The sequence below is a fragment of the Capra hircus genome, chromosome 6, assembly GCF_001704415.2.
Source record: "Capra hircus breed San Clemente chromosome 6, ASM170441v1, whole genome shotgun sequence".
In the NCBI taxonomy this organism is placed as follows: Eukaryota; Metazoa; Chordata; class Mammalia; order Artiodactyla; family Bovidae; genus Capra; species Capra hircus.
In genome coordinates, this window is record NC_030813.1 from 67,777,451 (window position 1) to 67,796,806 (window position 19,356).

A 19,356-nucleotide genomic window follows, 5' to 3' on the forward strand; every position below is an offset into this window, starting at 1 on the left:
GTGTATATTCAGTTTAACCTTTGTGTTTGATAGTTCCATATTATTCTCTTGAGCAGATTTAAGTACTGTTCTTTCTTCAGGAGATAAAGGCTGTACATTATTCACTGTATATCTCTTATGATTTTCCTTGCTTCCAGAAGCCTTTAGGGCATGATTCTATAGGTACTGAGCTCTCACTTCTCATCATGCTCTAATATCCCAATGTCAGCTGCTGCTAGGAAAAACTACTAACATCTCTCCACCTTCATCTTACTTTCTGTCCAATAGCATCTCTAATCCTCTCAGACAGTGGTGGCTCCAAAGTTATCCACTCCCAGGACTCTGCAGTTTTCCTCCGTAGCCCTTACCATGACTGTACATCACTAACCTAGTGATTTAGTCATTAGGTGTAGGTTCAAAGAATAAAACCTGTAGCATCCATCAGATTATAATGCCCAGAACATAGACGAGCACTTGGCCTGTAGTAAAGCCAGGTAATATTTATTAAGTGAGTCAATGAGCGAATCCATGTGCTATTTCCTGATTGTCCTCCTCCTGGCCCCTACTTCGCTGTTCTACTGCTGCCCAGATTCTGACATCACAAGACACTGGGTAAGTATACATATACATATATATATGTATGAAAGTGAATGAACTTGAACACGTACGTAAGGCAAGAGGCTTGGTTCACTATTTACTCCACAAATGCTGATCAGAAAGTGCAATATTATTTTCAGGTTTTTCGGCCAGCCATCTGCCAGTGTGGTCCACACGTTCTCCACCTCCGACCAGGCCAGCTCATCACCATACTGGATACAGGAAATATAGCACACACTTCAGCAGCACTTCAGTAACAACCATCCATTCAATACCAAACTCATAACATCGTGAAATATTAGAAAATAATGCTTTGACAGACAGCTTTAATCTTCTCCACATTGTAGAGAAATTATCATTTCTTTCAACAAATCTAAATACAAATATCATTAATCACATATGATTTTAGCTCCACTCCCCAAAAGATACTTTATATCTGATATGAAGCTTTTTTTTTTTTTCTTTAAAGAAAGGAACTTATTTGTAACACATACTTGTTTGGATTATCTAATCTCTTTGTCTATTTCTAACCTGTTTACTCCTCCTAATTTGGTAATTCTGTGCAGGAACCACAACTACAAAACCTGTTACCTTTGCTGTCATGTACATCAGATTGTTCAAAACCATGGCAGTAGCTTGCGGGGATCCCCAGCCTTCTCCTCGTAACCAGCGCCTGCTAGTCACCATCAGTTCTCGGTCTTTTAAGGAATCATCTTCATCCTCATCGTGTCGCCTTGCTGTGGGCAAGGGTTTCAAATCCACCAGCTCGATGTTGTTCATCCACGGTAACAGGTAGTGCAGCATTACCTGTCTCCCAGCAGGGTGAGCTGTCTGAATTCTCTGGCTTATCTCTGTAGTTAAGGACAAGTCAAAGAGGGAACAACTGATGTAACTGTGCTTTCCTTTGATTTGTAGTGAATTTAAATGTAACTCTTTAATTCTGAAAAAACAAGCCAGATTTTATTCACTAAAGAATTATGAGCATTGTTTCTCCTTTTAATAAATCTGACCTTGATGACATCATAAAGAAACCGAAACAGCTAACATACACCACATACTTAACTTTTATATAAAATATCTCTGGTAGTTAAGAAAAATGTTTGCACAATATTGGTGAGTCTGTAAATGGTGTAACTGCTATGGAAATAGTGTAATGGCTCCTCAAAAAAATTAAAAATAGAACTACCATGAGTTAGAAATCCCACTCACTGCTGACTATATATCCAAACGAACTGAAAGCAGGATCCTGAAGACCTAGTTCAGAGCAGCACTATTTACAATGGCCAAGAAGTGGAACCAATCCAAATGTGCATTGCTAGACAAATGGATAAACAAAATGTGTTTTGACACACACATAATAGAATACTCTGCTGCTTTACAAAGAATGGAAATCCTGTTACTTGCTACAACATCACAGGATCACCTTTGAGGACATTATGCTAAGTGAAAATAGCTAATCATAAAACCACAAATACTGTAAGCTTCCACTTTTATAAGGTATCTAATATAATCAAGTTCAGAGAAATGGAAAGCACAATGGTAGTTAACAGGGGCTGGGGGAAGTTCAGGAAAAGGGGAGTTTACTGTTTAGTAGGTATAAGTTTCACCTCTGTAGGATGAAAAACTGCCGGAGATCTGTTTCACAACAATATAAATACACTAACAGTACTGAACTGTATAGTTAAAATGATTAATGTGGTAAATTTTACTCTATGTGCTTCTTAACAAATAAAAAAAGTAAGACAATCTTTATACATGGGTTAATTTAAAGTGGCCCATGAGAAACCTCACATATTTAGGTTCTATCTAGGGGAGACTCCTATGAAGTGCTTGTTGCTTTTACATTCATCTCATATAGTGCTCATGATAAACTTTGTGAGCTGGACAGTTTGAGTAACGTGTGCAAGGTCAGAAAATGATCAAGTGGCGGGGGATTCAATACAAGGTTGATTCCAAAGCCCATAAGTTTTTATATACTGTTTACTCTCCATAAATCACTTTAAGTAAAAACCTTCTCTTTCCTCAAGTCCCCCTTTGCCCACTACATCTTACACTTACAACTTCAGAACTGGGTCTGAATTCCAGTTCTACCACATGTGCACAGATTGACCTAGGACCAACTATCAACCTTTGATCCTCACCTTATTATTCTCTAAGAAAGTAACAAAAGTAGTTGTGTCACGGAGTAACTGTGCAAACTCAACACAGTGCCAACAATCTGCTCAGTCCAGTTCCTTGCACATATTATGCTCAATTCCAACTTTTTAGAAGAACCCCTTCTTTAAAGTAATTAATTTAATTGGAGAATAATTACTTTACAATATTGTGGTGGTTTTTGCCATACATCGACGTGAATCAGCTACGGGTGCACACGTGTCCCCCATCCTGAACCCCCCTCCCACGTCCCTCCCCACCCCATTCCTCTGGGTTGTCCCAGAGCACTGGCTTTGACTGCCCTGCTTCAAGCATTGAACTTGCACTGGTGATCTATTTCACATATGGTAATATACATGTTTCAACGCTATTCTCTCAAATCATCCCACCCTCACCTTCTCCCAGAGTCCAAAAGTCTGTCCTTTACATCTGTGTCTCTTTTGCTGCCTTGGATATAGGATCATTGTTATCGTCTAAAAGAACCCCTTCTGTTAATAGGTCAATATTATTACCACAAGTATGAAATAGGAGACCTGGAGCTCTGAATGAAGAGATCCTGGCTGAGGGATTTTAAGTGTGTATGGGAGCCAAGGCTATGGCAGCACCCACTGCCATCCTGACCAATTCCATGACCTCTGAGACACCAAGGACTCCTCTCTTCTGTGCTAAAGCCTCCAGGAAAAGCCCAGGAACCTCCGAGAAAAGCCTAGCAGCAGGAGAATTAGTGGAGACAGTGGTTAGCTTCCCAGGTAATGCTAGTGGTAAAGAACCCACCTGCCAAGGCAGGAGACTTAAGAGACTCAGGTTCGATCCCTGAGTCAGGGAAGATCCCCTGGAGAAGGACATGGCAACCCACTCCAGCATTCTTGCCTAGAAAATTTCATGGACAGAGGAGCTTGGTGGGCTACAGTCTGTAGGGCTGCAAAGAGTCAGACACAACTGAAGTGACTTAGCACGCATGTGGTTACTACTTTGCACTGACGACCATCCATGTCCATCCTGGAAGGGACGTCGGGACTGCGGAAGTTGGGAAGAAGGAAGAGGCGTGACTGCTGCTATTTACCAGTGCAAACTAACGTGTGCTGCTCTAAACACTCAATGTTAGGAGGATTTAAGTTGTTTCTTCCCCCAATCAGATCAATTAGGGGTGGGACTCAAACTCTCTCCACTGCGGAAAAGATGGGCCAAGAAGGCGGAGGCCTCTGTGCCTTGAACCTGAATGGAAGGTTCAGAGCCCTGGTATCTCCTGCATACCAATTCTGGTGCATTTGCAGCACTAAGATTAGAAGGAGATCTTACTGAAGATGAAGAGCAGAAAAACTAGCTAAGAGTCTTTTGTATTATAACTAATAAACTATTCAGTTAAAGGATTTATAAGCACTATGGAAGCACCTGAACAGTGTGTTCATTGAACAAAAGGCTCAAGCTGGATGAGCTCCCTAATTATCTTAAATCTGAGTCCTGGGAAACCCATATATATACATATAGGACATCTTGCTTGACACATAGCCCATGCTTTAGAAACTCAAGGCAGGAATGTTTGTTGGACCCAAGGAAAGGAAACTGGACCAGGAAGCAAGGTGGGTTCCTAGCTATAGTTCTGCTTAAGGCAGTGCAGTATGTTCCCCTATGATGAGAGGTCTTATAGAAAGAAACCTGTACCCTTACCCCTGCCCATTTATATTATTAAAAATAGACCAATATACAAGATAAACCACACACTAGAAGATTCAGGAAGTTTTATGTCTGCTAAAGGAATATTTTCAAATTGCCTGTGAAGCCCCCTCCTACTTTTTTTTTTTTTGGCTAGTGTGAGGTGGAGAAGAGAGGTCAAGTTTAGAATCCCTTTAGAGATCTTTAATAAGCAATCTCAGTATCAAGGTAAATCAGTATTAAAGAGTTCATATTAAAGGAAAAAAACCTCTCTTATATAAAGACAGGTTTTGTTTTAATTCAACCTTAAATTTCATAGATTTACACTTCCTAGAAGACTTTATTTTTTTGGGCTCCAAAATCACTGCAGATGTTGACTGCAGCCATGAAATTAAAAGACACTTACTCCTTGGAAGGAAAGTTATGACCAACCTAGATAGCATATTGAAAAGCAGAGACACTTTTTGCCAACAAAGGTCCATCTAGGCAAGGCTATGGTTTTTTCTGTGGTCATGTATGGATGTGAGAGTTGGACTGTGAAGAAGGCTGAGCACCGAAGAATTGATGCTTTTGAACTGTGGTGTTGGAGAAGACTCTTGAGAGTCCCTTGGACTGCAAGGAGATCCAACCAGCCCATTCTGAAGGAGATCAGCTCTGGGTGTTCTTTGGAAGGAATGATGCTAAAGCTGAAACACCAATACTTTGGCCACCTCATGCAAAGAGCTGACTCATTGGAAAAGACCCTGATGCTGGGAGGGATTAGGGGCAGGAAGAGAAGGGGATGACAGAGGATGAGATGGCTGGATGGCATCACCAACTCGATGGACGTGAGTCTGAGTGAACTCCAGGAGTTGGTGATGGACAGGGAGGCCTGGTGTGCTGTGATTCATGGGGTCACAAAGGGTCGGACACGACTGAGTGACTGAACTGAAATGAAAAGTAGTTTTTTCAAAACGGTTGCTGAAAAAAAAGGCTACTAGCCTGTTGAACAATCATACCTGAGAATATGGCGAGAGTTAGCTCGGGATATGCCCTTGCTAATTCTTCGGACAGCTGATAGTAAGACACGGAATACAGATGCGGCAGAGGGGCCAGCTGGCTGAGAGCGCCGTCCGCTCTCTGGACCTCCAGCTTGTGAGCATAGCGAAACATCTTCGGTTCCAGGATCTACAGGAATGTAATCCATCCATGTAAGATTTTGTGGGTCCTCTAAATTTCAGCTATAATTAAAAACATAAAATTTTCTCCCAAGAAACATTATAGTTTGAAAGCTATAGAGTTGTATACATTGTAAAGTTTCTTGGATGCTAATCTTTAATTCCCAGAAATGTTTGCACAAGGTCTCTAATTCTTGTGCTTTGTAATTCCAAATGAATACTAGAACAGAGGGTTATAAGGATCAATTTATCTTTCTTTATAGCACTTAAGGAAAAAAAAGGACCAGTCCCATCTTGACAAGCTCTGTACTGAATGCCAGTAACAATTTGAAAATAACTCCTGCAACTTAATATACAATTATTTGAAGATTTACCACTTTTCCAATTCAAAATTATGACTATATAAAAACATGCATATGTGAAAAAAAAACTTCAAACCTATTTTGCTTAATCATGGATTAAATATAAAATACAAGCAGAAAATTCTTTTGATATTATACTATACAAAGAGCTACACCACTCAACCTTCTTCTTAACTAATAAAGACACTGGGGTATAATCCCTCAGATTATATGTATATAATAAAGACACTAGGGATGATCCCTCAGAACCACTTCAAACCCTTTGGAAAAATGTGCATCTCCTTGAATCCCGTTCTTAACCCTTGGTTAAGAATGAAGAACCACATCCTACCATCAGTGGATATAACCATATATCCAAGTGAAATTTCTCAGTTATTTGTCTCAGTCTAATAAAGAAAACTCACAAAAGGTTATCATAAAAGAGCTAATTACTTTTCACTTGATTCTCCAAAACAGACTCACATTATTATTTGCTCAACAGAAACAGGTGAAGGTATACAGAGGCCTAACCACTCAACTTTTCCAAGTACTCACACAGAGACACAGAGGCACACACACAGGTGAGTGTGGGGGTTATCACACACAATCCTCTACAATACACTCAAAACTTTGCATTATTTATAGACTTAAATGACCCATATTATCTTAGTCTTCTGTTTCTAATGATAATTAGGAATCATACCATACATCACTATTAAAAATAAAGATGAACATTAGCATACTTTCAAGGTAAGAACAGACTGCTGTGCTTAGTTAAGTCCCGAGTAAAAATATATTTTAATTAACATTTGTTTACAAACCTGTAAAAGTTGCATAGCAACTTCATAGATACTTCGAGAAGAATCAGCGGCTTTAAACAGTATCAGATTGAGGAGCATTACTGTGTCACACTGATAATCCCTAGGGACAAATTTCACATGTTAGATAAACAATGTTTAGAGGCTTTCACACCAGTTAATAAACATGATATGATATAAAGGGAAGGATGCAGGCATGCAGGGGCTAAGCCTATGAGATGACTGTATTTTTTTTTTTAAAGGCAATAGGTACGACAGATAGTAATCATTATCACTATTTGGTTAGATTTTGTTCGAGTTTAAGGTAAGAAAATATTGGTTTATTAACATTGCTGAGTTCAAAAAGACACATTCTGTTTTTTAAGAGATGCTAAATAATGAAAGACAGCAAAATCTAGAGTACCTGTTCTGGAAAACATTAGCTATGGCTTTGAAACAGCCAGCTGCCACTCTCTTGGAACCAGTGTAACAGCGATCCACCGCCCAATACATCAGGTTGCTCTGATCCGGGTTCAGCTCCAGCAGTAATGTAACTGCCTCACAGCCCAACTGATGAACCTAAGTAAAGGTCACAAAATTGCCCAGGACAAAGAAAGGGATATATTATTTATCTACTCCTCTTACATTTCAATTAAAATAATACAGTGCATATATTTATTGTATTTCATCACAAAACTCAAGTCACCTTTAGTTCAACTCTTTCTGATTTTATTCAACCAGCAGAACCACCAACACAGAGAAATTAAATGTGGTCTCCTGCTTTTTATATAAGACTCTTAGTCGTACAATTCAATTTTCCAGCAGAGCCCCGGAGGTGGCTGATGAATAGGAACAGTGATTAAGTGCTTTCAGGAAAATGAGTGATTAACCTCCCCAGCTATTCTTGTCGAAATTTATTCTTACTTTTGATAGCCCAATACAAAATATATTTCTTCCAGGGTGATGAAATGTAAGTCTTATTTTAAATTGTGAAGTCTGTGTTTGTATGGTATGAGTAACAAGGGGGGAAAAGTGATTAATTGGAGAATTATCAAAAAAATTAAACAGAGCAAATAGCATATTTCTTCCATGGAGCTTAAAGTATTCCACAATAATACTCTTTTACTGATTTAAAACCCTTTTTGAGATAAATACACACTACTATCTAATCCTCTAAGAGGGAAATTAAAATTATTTAAACGAGAACTAAATAAGAATTAGAAATCTCTTAGTTTATGGTATCCTATTTAGTTTTACATAATATGTTTTGGGCCCGTAATTCTAACCTATCTTATTTCAAAAAGACATATTCAGTGAGCCATACAATAACTCTAAATAATGCAGTGTGTGTGTGTCTGTGTGTGTGTGTCTGCGTGTGTGTGTGTGTGCGCGCTCAGTCACATCCAACTCTCTTAAGACCACATGAACTGTAGCCGGCCAGGCTCCTCTGTCTATGAAGCTTCCTAGGCAAGAATACTGGAGTGGGCTGCCATCTTCTACTCCAAGGGATCTTCCCAACCCAGAGATGGAACCTGCATCTCTTGCATCTCCTGCACTGACAGGCAGATAATTTAACCCTAGTGCCACTTGGGAAGCCCCCAAATAATGCAATGCAGTGGTAATTTACTACAGAATTTTAATTACCTTTTTGTCCAGAGAGTCCAAAATGTTATCCAACCATTTGTACAAATAGCCATCTGATGAAAGTCCTACATTATCTGCAACAGGGCCACAACAGAGTACAGCAGACATAGCCTTCAAACAATAATATTAGAATTACATTTAAAACATTTCAGAGGTTAAATGTTGGTTGCTTAATGAGAAGAGGCACGATATTTTACTCATGCTTATATAGCCACAATATCTTTAATTTTTTTGTTTACAAAGAAAAGCATAATAGTAATTTTTGAAACTAAGAAATTTACTATGAGCAGTATATAAATACATGTACATGATACTACATTAGACATGGAGTTTGAACAGTACTGGAGGTGAAGGGAAAAAAAAGATCAAGAGAAAGTACTTAAGTAAGAAAAAAAATTTTTTGGAGGCAATCCTCAATTCTTTGAGAATGTGGCTTCCAATTTTCATAGATTCTGGAATATTTCTATATTACATTTTATGCACTTAAATAAAGTTCCAGAATAAGTATTTGAATACAATAGGCAAATATATATTCTAGTACTCTCAGGTACTCTGAAGAAATCCTGATCCTTTTTATAACACCAGGCACTGAGAGAGAAAAAAATTTTAACTCCACTCTTAACCTAAGAAAAAAGAAGTCAGATTTTTAGGTAAATACCTTCAGTGCACAGTACTGATGTCTGTTAATTTGCATATTTCTATCACTGTATCTGTCCAAGGGTGTAAACATGATGCTAAAAGGACCTGCCCAGTGACTGAACAGCATAAACAGACTGTGACGAAGGCTCTGCTGAGGAAAAATACTTCTTCTCTGGTGCACTGTAAATAAAAAACAGGCAGAAAAAATTATTTCCATTTCTTCTTCCCTTAATATGCACGTCAGTTTATTTGTCATTGGATGGTGGTGATGTTAGTCGCTTAGTCGTGTCTGACTCTTTGCGACCCCATGGCTGTAGCCTACCAGGCTCCTCTGTCCATGGGATTCTCCAGGCAAGAATACTGGAGTGGGTTGCCATTCCCTTCTCCAGGGGATCTTCCTAATCCAGGGATTGAACTCAGGTCTCCCACACTGCAGGCAAATTCTTTACTGTCTGAGCCACCAGGATTGTTACTGGATACATAATATTATATAAAAAGAAAGCAAAAGTTTTCATTTTAACCTACTCCCAACCTCCATAGTAACATAAATTATTTACATTTATGCATATCACAGGAACAGAGCTGCAGTGTACATTACCATGTTAAGTGAGATGCAGTGTTATGTAAAACACAGCATCTTGGCCAAGTAGAAGTGCATGGCAGTCACAATGCTCCAGAGCTGGGCATCAGGACCCTGCTTCTCTCCCTGGGTTGCTGTTGGCTACGTGCTAACCTTGGCCAAAACATTAACACAACATACTTCTGGATCATGATTAACCGGTAAGAGAGGGCTTTGGACTATGTATACCGTTTTCAGCTATACGACAATCATTACATGGAATCTTGACATATTGATACATAACAGACAACAAGGGAGCTGATCTACCTGCAGTAAAGCGTGAGGTCTGGAGTCAAAACCCACTCTGCTGCCTTTTGCTGCTGGTTTAGGTGATCTCCAAGGAATCTTTCCACTTAAAAAACAAATCTATTCTACAAGCTCTCTGCAGCAATCCTTGTTGAAGAAACTCAACAGGATCATAATGAAGCAAAGCAGAAGTTGTAGACAAGTGCTGAGTAATGGATTAAATCATATCTTTACATTAATGAGCTTCAGCTCAGACAATGTAGAGGAAACCATGCTCTTTTCCTCTATAGAGCATCATTTACTTCTCAAGTTCCAAAAGTTACCCTGACATATTTTTCAAATGTTCACAAGTTGCTTGTCAACTTAGATTACCATTCCTCAGGGGGAGAAAAATTATGATAGTCTCTTAATATTCATTTATGGGTTTGAGGAACTAAAAATCATACCTGGAACATTCTGAATGATATTCGCCACTAAGGCACTAAAATGGCATCGTATATCCTTCAGTGTGTCAGAATCTTTTTCATTTTCTGCTTCCAGGAGTTGTCTAGTTAAATCTACATATTCCAATAAAGTGTTGTTGAGGAAATGTGTTTCACTATCAAGGCCACCACTTGCACTGAAAATATGGAAGAAAATTCATGTTAAGGAAAACATGATTCTAAACTATAATTTAAGTCAACATTATTCTCTCCATCAAAACCTATGGCTTTTCAAAATAAAAATATAAGGAGACACAACGGGAACAGGGAGGATCAGTTTAGAAGGCAGAAAGAAGAAAGACTAATTGTGTATATTTACACAGTTGTCCTACATATATGCCTTTAGCATAATCAAAAATACCCATCAGGTACCTATTCTCAGCAAAAATTACTGCTATTACTGGGGATACAAAAATTTAGGAGAATTCAAGTAAGACTGTTGGTTTTTTAATCTTCTATTTTAGACCTTGGAAGTTTCTTCAAGAATCTCTGCAGGAAGATTCTCTTTGAGGCCAGGGTTCTGGGCCTAGGGTCCACTAACTGCAAGGAGGTCACTGGTGAGAGAGTCCCCAGTCCTGGATTCCAGTCTTGTTCCATCAGTTATTAAGTGTGTGACCGGTAGGTACTTGAGAGAGTTTTGCCAATAGAAATTTAGTTATCTTTTCCTTGTTATATATATTTGAAAAAACCTCTAAAGTTAATGATTCCAAAAGTAAAAATACTCTTTCAATAGCTACAAATAGTTTTTTATAAACACCCTAAAGCCATGAAAATCAGAGTAAGGAGCCACAGTGATTGTACAGCATATTAAAAATACCAGTCTATGACTATAAAAATACATTGAATGCATTCATGATGAAACTCTCCTTTATTCCTCAAGTGAATGTTTTTAAACTCTGGGTCAACACTTCACAGTGGCTGGGAAACCAACATGGTAGATTGTAAGCTGACTCAGAATAACTGAGTACCTACTATGCACCAGGCACAGAGGATCAACTGATTGAACAAAGTGAAGATCCCTGCCTCCTGGCCATTCCAGAATTCATCTTTTTTCCCTTAAGCGAGAGAGAAAAAAAAAATGTCCATAATAGTGTTCACTTTATTTTGATTTCTCTTAGGGCAAAAAACAACAACAAAAAAGACAAATCCAAAAATAAAACATGCAACTGCATTACTAACATTACAACAAAAGCAAGAAAAAAAGAAAAAAGATTTAGATGTATTTTAGGTTAATTTTTTGCATCAAGTTCAGCAAGTGTCAAATTCATTTTGGCTAACTTCCATTGTTTTATTTTTGTGAAGTAGCAAAGGAAAAAAAAAAGAATGATGCTTCTTTTTTCTTTCATTTGCTTTTCATTTACTATAATAGTAAATCAATGGTTTAGATTCTTTTTCATTAAAGCTATATTTTGAAAGCACTTGTGAAAACATTTGATGTTAAATATGAAACATGTTAGGCACACTCTGAAATAAATGATCAGGGTAAATGGTAAAGTAATAATAAATACTATACTTGCTTACTAATATGTTTTTCCTCAGATCTCTTCTGGAAATGGTCAGATTCATCTTTTTACTCCTTCAATGGTCAGCCAACACCATTATGTTTCTAGGGAAACAGTTATTTCCCTACATAAAGCTGATGGAATTTTCCTCAAGGCGCTGTTGACCTTAGGGTCAACAATAATTTTAGGTTTTATGTTTTTCATTTGTAAAGGGTGGAAATAGAAATTATGTTTTTGGATTTCATAATTGCTGTAAGCACAATAGATTAACAGTTGATTGAAGTAAATTTGCAGTTTTTTAGCCTACATGAAAGGCTAAACTTTCGTGTAGCCTTTAAATAACATGATTTTTACAACTCTAGAAAAAATAGATCTTGAATAAGGTAAGACATAGTTAAAACAGACACCCATCCCTGGAAAAAGAAAAGGTCGCTGTCTACTGCCTAGATTACTAGATCTCAAGAAATATTAAAATCATAAGGACATTCCACTCAACCTTTGCCTGAAGCAATCTGTATGAGTGGTAGTTCTTCAATATATTTTTTAGCCATGGGCTAATGTATTAGATACATCTTTAGTAAATAATATTTATAGTGGTGCAGATTTTTTGTTGTTACAAAGGTACTTTTCGGTTTTTATATATTTCCTAAGAGAAAAAAAAATTATGTTCTCTAATGAATTTCAGGTTTGAAAAATCAAAATCCAATACCTACCTGTGACTGATGACACCAGCATCTGCCAGCAGCTCAAATATTCGTACCAGTTGTACTCGTAAAATATCTCGACGCCTGCGCCGTTTCATATTCTATTCCAAAGATAACAAAGATTCTAATTAAAAGTCCTTTAAGTAAGTTGACCGAAAATTTGCTGGTGTAACTTAGAATGAATACTGGGAATGCCTTACGAGTTTGGAGGCTTGTTATTTTGCTTCTGCAAGGTAGATGTCAGACAGTCTACGGGCTAGTACATCAAAAAGGTATGTGTGGATTAATTTGAAATTAACAATAAAATAAAATGACATTTTATATAGTAATAAACTTACGAAGGGAGAAACAGAATTGAGTCCATATTTACTTTATGGTTATTTTTAGGTCAGATTTCCTAATCTGACAACTTTAGAGGAACTGAAACAGTTAGTGAACTACTCTCTTTGGATGATAAAGAATCCCTAAGATGCTCCCAATAATATGACAGAAAGGGAGGGAAAATATCACAAAGGGGACTAAAGAAACCCCAGAGATTTCACTTATACCATGATTTTTCACTTCTCAGTTAATTCTGACACACAAATATACAAGCAGAAAGAAATTCCTTTGATCATTATGGTGTGAATAAATATGTTTATCCTACTAAGGCCAAAGTATTAATGCCTAGAATAGTCATCGTAACATTTCAACTTGATTCTCCTTCTAACAGGAACCAATATAATGGTAAGCTATAATTAATCTCCTATATCACTTTCTTCTTGAGCTCATCATTTCATTCATGATGTAATACAGACTACTAAGAATTCGTCTCTCACTTTCTTGCCTACAACCCAGTTTTCTGCCTTCCAAAACAGGCCAGTTGTGGATAACCAGTTCATTAAATTTACTGCTTCTCTGAGCTCTTATCAAGTTTGCTGCAATTCATACTGAATGAAATGGTTTCTTAACAGTGCTTGAGGATTTCTGCAAAGGTTTAGTTGACTTGCTTTCATTCTGTGTTCATAGAAAGACTGTGAGTCTAATGCTCTCAAAATACAGTGCACATTCAGACACATCACTGTGCGTATCTATTCCCTTGCTATGATGACTTTTTGTCCTGAAATTGATTAGTATACATACTGCCACCTAATTTTATTTCCAATTCCACTTGCACTGTAACCGACATATTATTTTGAAGCAAATATCTAATCAATTACAAAATGGAGAATTATCACTACTCCACAGGGCTGAATTAGAAAAAAAGGAAGTGAAGAATTACAGATGCTGTCATAAGGTTCCCATACAAAGTAGCTACTGTCATCTTCCTCTCTTGCTAAAATTCCTCAGAGGATTGCCATCGTTGCTAGCAGTCATTCTAATTCAGTGTTCTACATCAGACTCATCTAAGGTGCTTAAGAAAATAGATTTCTGGGCTCTACTCCAGGGATTCTCATTAAATAGGCTAGGCCCAGGAATCTAATTTTTCCAAGCTCTCTGGCTAATTCTCAGATTCTACTGACATATGGGGACCACTGGTCTATTAGATAAAGCTGAAACCAGGAGCTTTAATCCTTTCACGTGATAGTTCCTTTCTTGCTCTCCAGCCTAACATTCCATCACTTTCCCCATAACATAATTACAAAGAAAAACATGCAATGTCCAAATTTTTTAAAAGTAAAGTTTGCAAACGCTGTTCCCTCTACCTAGAATGTTTTTCCCTTGCTTGTCTACTGGGGAAATATGCTTCAGAAATTCACCTCAAATGTCACTACTTCAACTAAAAAGCTTTCTCTTACTCCACAGGCAGAATCAAAGGCTTTCTTCTCTGTAGTTCATCTAACCCTTTACCTATTACTTGATTTGTGTGCACAATACATTGTTGTAATTATAGATTATACAACATCTGTTCCACAAGAACTGTGATTTCTAAATGTAGCTCAGAACCTGACGTGTAGATTTGGGGTGCTAGACCTGGGGTTGGCAGAATACACCCCTCAGGCCAGATCCAGCTCACTGCTGCCTGTAACTGTAACAGAGCCACACCCACCTATTTAGCTGTCTAGGCAGCAAAACTGAGCAGCTGCAACAGAGATGGGATGACCTACAAAGATGAAAATAACTATCTGGTCGTTTACAGAGATCAGTGGACTCTGATCCAGACTCTAACCACCCTAACTTCAGGCAGAGAAAATTTAACATCTGTATTACAGAATGGGTTTCTGAGTAAGACCTCCTGGGGAGTGGGGATGGTAGTGGTTTCCACATGTTTTAAAAATGTTGAAAATGGCACTAGACTTATTTACTTCTGAATCTCTAAATTTTGTTATACTATATAGAATATAGAAGCCAATTTTACGTGTTTGCCAAATAAATATTTAATGATATAAAACTACACAGTTTACCTCTGGCCTTCGTTCAAGTGCCTCTTTAATTATGGGATGTAATTCCTCTATTAGTTCCCTAGAAGAAAAATAATATACATTCTTTCAATTAATAGCCAAACATATACTCTGACCTGTAGAAATATGTAAATATTAATATATGATATAACCTGACAAATGTTAACCCTAATCTTACAGTTTTAAACACAATTTTTATTGTGGTTTTTTTTTTTTTTTTTTGGTTATACTACATGGCTTTACGGAATCATAGTTCCCTGACCAGGGATCAAACCTGGGTCCTTGGCAGTGAAAGCATGCAGTCCTAACCACTGGACTGCCAGAAGTCTCTGTTTTGTTTTGATTGTGAAATAACACACACACTCTGTAGAATATTTGAAAAATAGAAAAAAATGGTATAGGCCACTTATTCTAACTTGTAGAGATAAATACCTGTTCAATCATTTTATAACCCATATATAGTTTACATAGTTGAAACTCTAACATACATAAAATATTATCCTTTTATCTTTAATTAACACTAGTATAAGCACTTTCACATGCCATTAATTAATTTATAATACTCTAGTATTGGGTTGAATATGATAATTTTCCTAACCATTTTCAGTTATTACTGACTCATTAAATTTTATCTGTTAAAACAAATAATGTCCAGTGAACACCTTTGTATATTAATCTTTGATTTCAATTCTGATTATCTCAATAGGATTAGTCCTTACAAATGAAATTATCAGTCAAAAGGTATGAACTTTATGAAAATAATCTTTTTCTGCTTATATCCTGATTTTAAATTGCAAATGTACTCACTGTAAAAAATTGGGAAAATACAAAAAAAAAAAAAAAAGAAGAAGAAAATAAAATCCATCCACAATTTCATTGTCTATAGAAACTACTGCAGACATTCAAAGTATCTGCTTCAGAATTGTTTCTATTTATGGGGATTTGTGAAACTGAGATAATTTTTGTACCTCATTGTTTTCTATTAGCACAACAGTGTATTTACTTGTCATAAAATAATCTTCCAACACTTCATTTATAATGAATGCTATCCACACCTACAGATATAATTTATTAACCTATTCTCTGTTGCCTTGGAGACAAAACATCAAATATTACACCACATCAATAGAGGACAACCTCAAAAGAAAAAATTCAGGATCCAGAACTTCCCTGGTGGCACGGTGGATAAGAATCTGCCTGCCAATGCAAAAGACACAGGTTTGATCCCTGGTCGAGGAGATTCCACGTGCCGTGGAGCAACTAAGCCCATGCTCCAAAACTACTGAACCGTGAGCACTCTAGAAGCTGCATGCTGCAACTGCTGAGCCCACGTTCTGCAACAATGAAGTCTGCACATGCTAGAGCCTGTGCTCCTCAACAAGAGAAGCCATGGCAATTAGAAGACGACACTATGCAGTGAAGGGCAGCCCATGCTCGCTGCAACTAGAGAAAACTTGCACAAAGCAAGGAAGACCCAGCGCAGCCATAAATAAATAAATATTTTTTTTAATTCAGGATATAGTCAGCAATAACAAAGAAGAAACTCAGGCAAAAATGAAGAATTGCTTTATGATTGTTAAAAACATCAAGAATGATATAAAATATGTACATGAATAATTCTTGTAAGAATAGTCACTCTCTTGAATGAGAAGGAGAAAAACTATTTTTAAGCAACAGATCAAGCAACAGAATCACTATGTAAGACAGGAGGGAAAATATACCTTTACATGGCATCTTATAATCTCTAGAACATGTTTATATATAATATATGATTTTCATAATCAGTCTTTGAAGAAAATAGGGTAAATGTTAAGCAAAATTAGAAATTAAAGGTGCAGATAAATTAAAGGACCTGATAAATGTTAAATGGCTAGCTAGCTGGTAAAAGTCAGGATCGATATGAAACTATCCTGATAAGTATGCTACCTTGCCTTCTCAAAAAGTAGCCACATTTACTATTTTACTACATAGAGAAACATATAAAGATAAATACCTAAATGCTCCTGGGTTGGTCCTGCCAAGACCTAGAACAAGGGATTCAGTGATTTCCATGCTCTCAGAGCGCATCATTGGAACTATGTGCTTAAACAAGGATGAAGGGGATGGGATGCCAATAATCTGAAAAAAAGATATTGTATTTATAGTAGCCACTAATGATAATACATTCAAATAAATAATATGACATTTCAACAATATTTGGTCACAGACAATGGAATAATGACATTTTAGAATGAATGGTGCTTCAGAATTCACCTCTAATGCACATCAGCTTAAAAGGGTCACTGTGAATTTGCTCACTACAAATTTGTTAACAGAAGTGGGATTTGCAGGCCTCTTAATTTCTTACAGACACTCACTATCATGTAATACAGGCTGAATCCCTCCCTTAGCCTATTTCTTTTGACCTGTAAAAATAAGTAAAAACAAAAAACTACTTCTAAAAGAATCATCAGTGTTAAACACCCAGTATTAAGTTTTGTCAGTTTCCTTCAACCATCTGATAATATTTTATTTCATATCATGGAGACCTTATCACTGTTCTTATCAAGTTATTTGTCCTACTACATAATTTAGGGAAATTCTAAAAGAAAAACTTTATATATTATTGGTTCCAACTAAGCATCCCTTAAAACATTGGGGTGGCCAAAAAGTTCGTTCGGGTTTCATACACTGCTATGGAAAACCTGAAGGAACTTTTGGGCCAACCCAATAGTAGCAGGGATTTCTTGAACCATTTTCAGTATTAGTGCCTGTAACTAATACACTTTTCAATCAAGTTACTTTATTGTCCTGAAAAAGAAATTTTAAAACATTCCTTTGATGCTGTCATTTGGATTCAATGACAGAACTCAACAACTTACTTTAGAATCGATGCTGTAGCCACTGTCAGGGGTGGACGCCAGCGTCTCAGGAGGAGAACACCTCACAGAACCCGCAGATGTTGAGGATGCTGTGGAGGTCGCTGCGCTGCAGCAAAGAAGCAGGTAGTTTCTCCACAGGCCAATGTATGAGTCACTGCTTGTGGTAGTATTTACTTTCTTAGCATTGATGGGGCTACTGAGAAAAAGAAGAAAAACAGGTAGATGTAAATAACATGTGTTTAAAAAAGTTTCTTTTAAAGAAAGCTCCTCTGTCCATGGAGTTCTCCATGCAAGAATCCTGGAGCAGGTGGCCATTCCCTTCTCCAGAGGATCTTCCCGGCCCAGGGATTGAACTCGAGTCTCCTGCATTGCAGGCAGATTCTTTACCATCTCAGTTACCAGGGAAGTCCAACTAAAGGTAAATTTCTACCAATTTAGGGGAGACAGTTAGCATAAAGTATTTATTACTACCCTTGAATCTCTGTGGAATAAGATATAATGAGTAAAATACAAGACTGAAAGTTAAAACATTATAGGATCATTTTAACATAATCTATTATTTCTGTGGGTACAGTTAATATTTTATCAGGTCACATTTTATAACATTATATATACTCAACGTAGAGGAAAAAAGTGAAAACAAAATGAAAATCACCATTAATCCAACACCAAAATAAGCTCTATATATTCTTCTATTCATCTTCAATTCAGACACATGAATAAAGGTATAAATATATCTGTTTTAGCTTATAAAAACTGAATAATATTACTTTATTTGTTTTGTACTTGCTCTTTATATTTAACATATATGTTGAAACATCCTTCATGTAAATAAATATACTTCCATGACCTCACTTTTGATGACCATATATCATACAGATTATTATGATTTATAGAGGCACACTTTCACTGTTGGATATTTAAGCTAACAGTAATTTTTCCCTATTATACACAATATTAAACATTTGAATATATGCTTAATTATAATAACGGTTAATTATTTTCTTGGGTAAATTCCTGAAACTGGAATTGCAGAGTCAAAGAATATCTACATTTTTAAAGCTTCTATTAAAATTTCTGTTTTGAGAGATTAGACCACTAAAGTATTTTGGAACAATTCCATAAATATTCTCAAGAACAGAAAATTCTGTTGGGATTAACGACTGAGAGTAAAACAAAACAGGAAAAATACTAAGTTTTAGTCCTCACCTTCAGTAGGCTTATAATCTACTAAGATAAACAATACATATCATGCCACTGATTCATCAATAGTTTCTTAGTATCTTAAAAAAGGTTCAGAGCACTGTGATGGGAGTAAAAGAACAAAAAAACCTGTTTAAAAAAATCATCACCATCATGTGTGCTAGGGGAGATATACAACACAGAAATAAAAGTGTCAGATGGTGTGAAGTTTGATGAAGAAAAATAGAGCAGAAAGTGGATACAGGGAATGGTGGTAGGAGAGTGTATATTAGGTGGTAGGAGAGGTATTTTATCATTTAAAATATCATAAAATAAAGGAGACTAAATAAGTTCATAAATGTTATACAAGGTGGCAAGTGTCAATCTTCATTAAAAAAAAATGGCATCCAATAAACAA

The 19,356-nt window shown here is 36.8% G+C and overlaps 1 protein-coding gene across 8 annotated transcripts in view; it reads right to left on the reverse strand.

Annotated features, from left to right (window-relative positions):
- The window catches only part of FRYL (FRY like transcription coactivator), a 257,732-nt gene that overhangs the window by 56,850 nt on the left and 181,526 nt on the right, over positions 1-19,356 (reverse strand). For all 8 annotated transcript variants that reach the window (XR_001918189.1, XM_018049433.1, XM_018049438.1 and 5 more), the window contains 12 exons: positions 17,757-17,952; positions 16,889-17,013; positions 14,899-14,956; positions 12,524-12,615; positions 10,273-10,445; positions 8,981-9,141; positions 8,323-8,433; positions 7,103-7,257; positions 6,703-6,802; positions 5,382-5,550; positions 1,168-1,427; positions 648-788 (listed from right to left, as the gene is read on the reverse strand). Coding sequence is in view for 7 of the 8 variants with exons in the window: in XM_018049433.1 (XP_017904922.1) it covers positions 648-788; positions 1,168-1,427; positions 5,382-5,550; positions 6,703-6,802; positions 7,103-7,257; positions 8,323-8,433; positions 8,981-9,141; positions 10,273-10,445; positions 12,524-12,615; positions 14,899-14,956; positions 16,889-17,013; positions 17,757-17,952 (1,741 nt within the window). In the remaining variant the exon portion in view is untranslated. The remainder of the gene's footprint in view (positions 1-647; positions 789-1,167; positions 1,428-5,381; positions 5,551-6,702; positions 6,803-7,102; positions 7,258-8,322; positions 8,434-8,980; positions 9,142-10,272; positions 10,446-12,523; positions 12,616-14,898; positions 14,957-16,888; positions 17,014-17,756; positions 17,953-19,356) is intronic.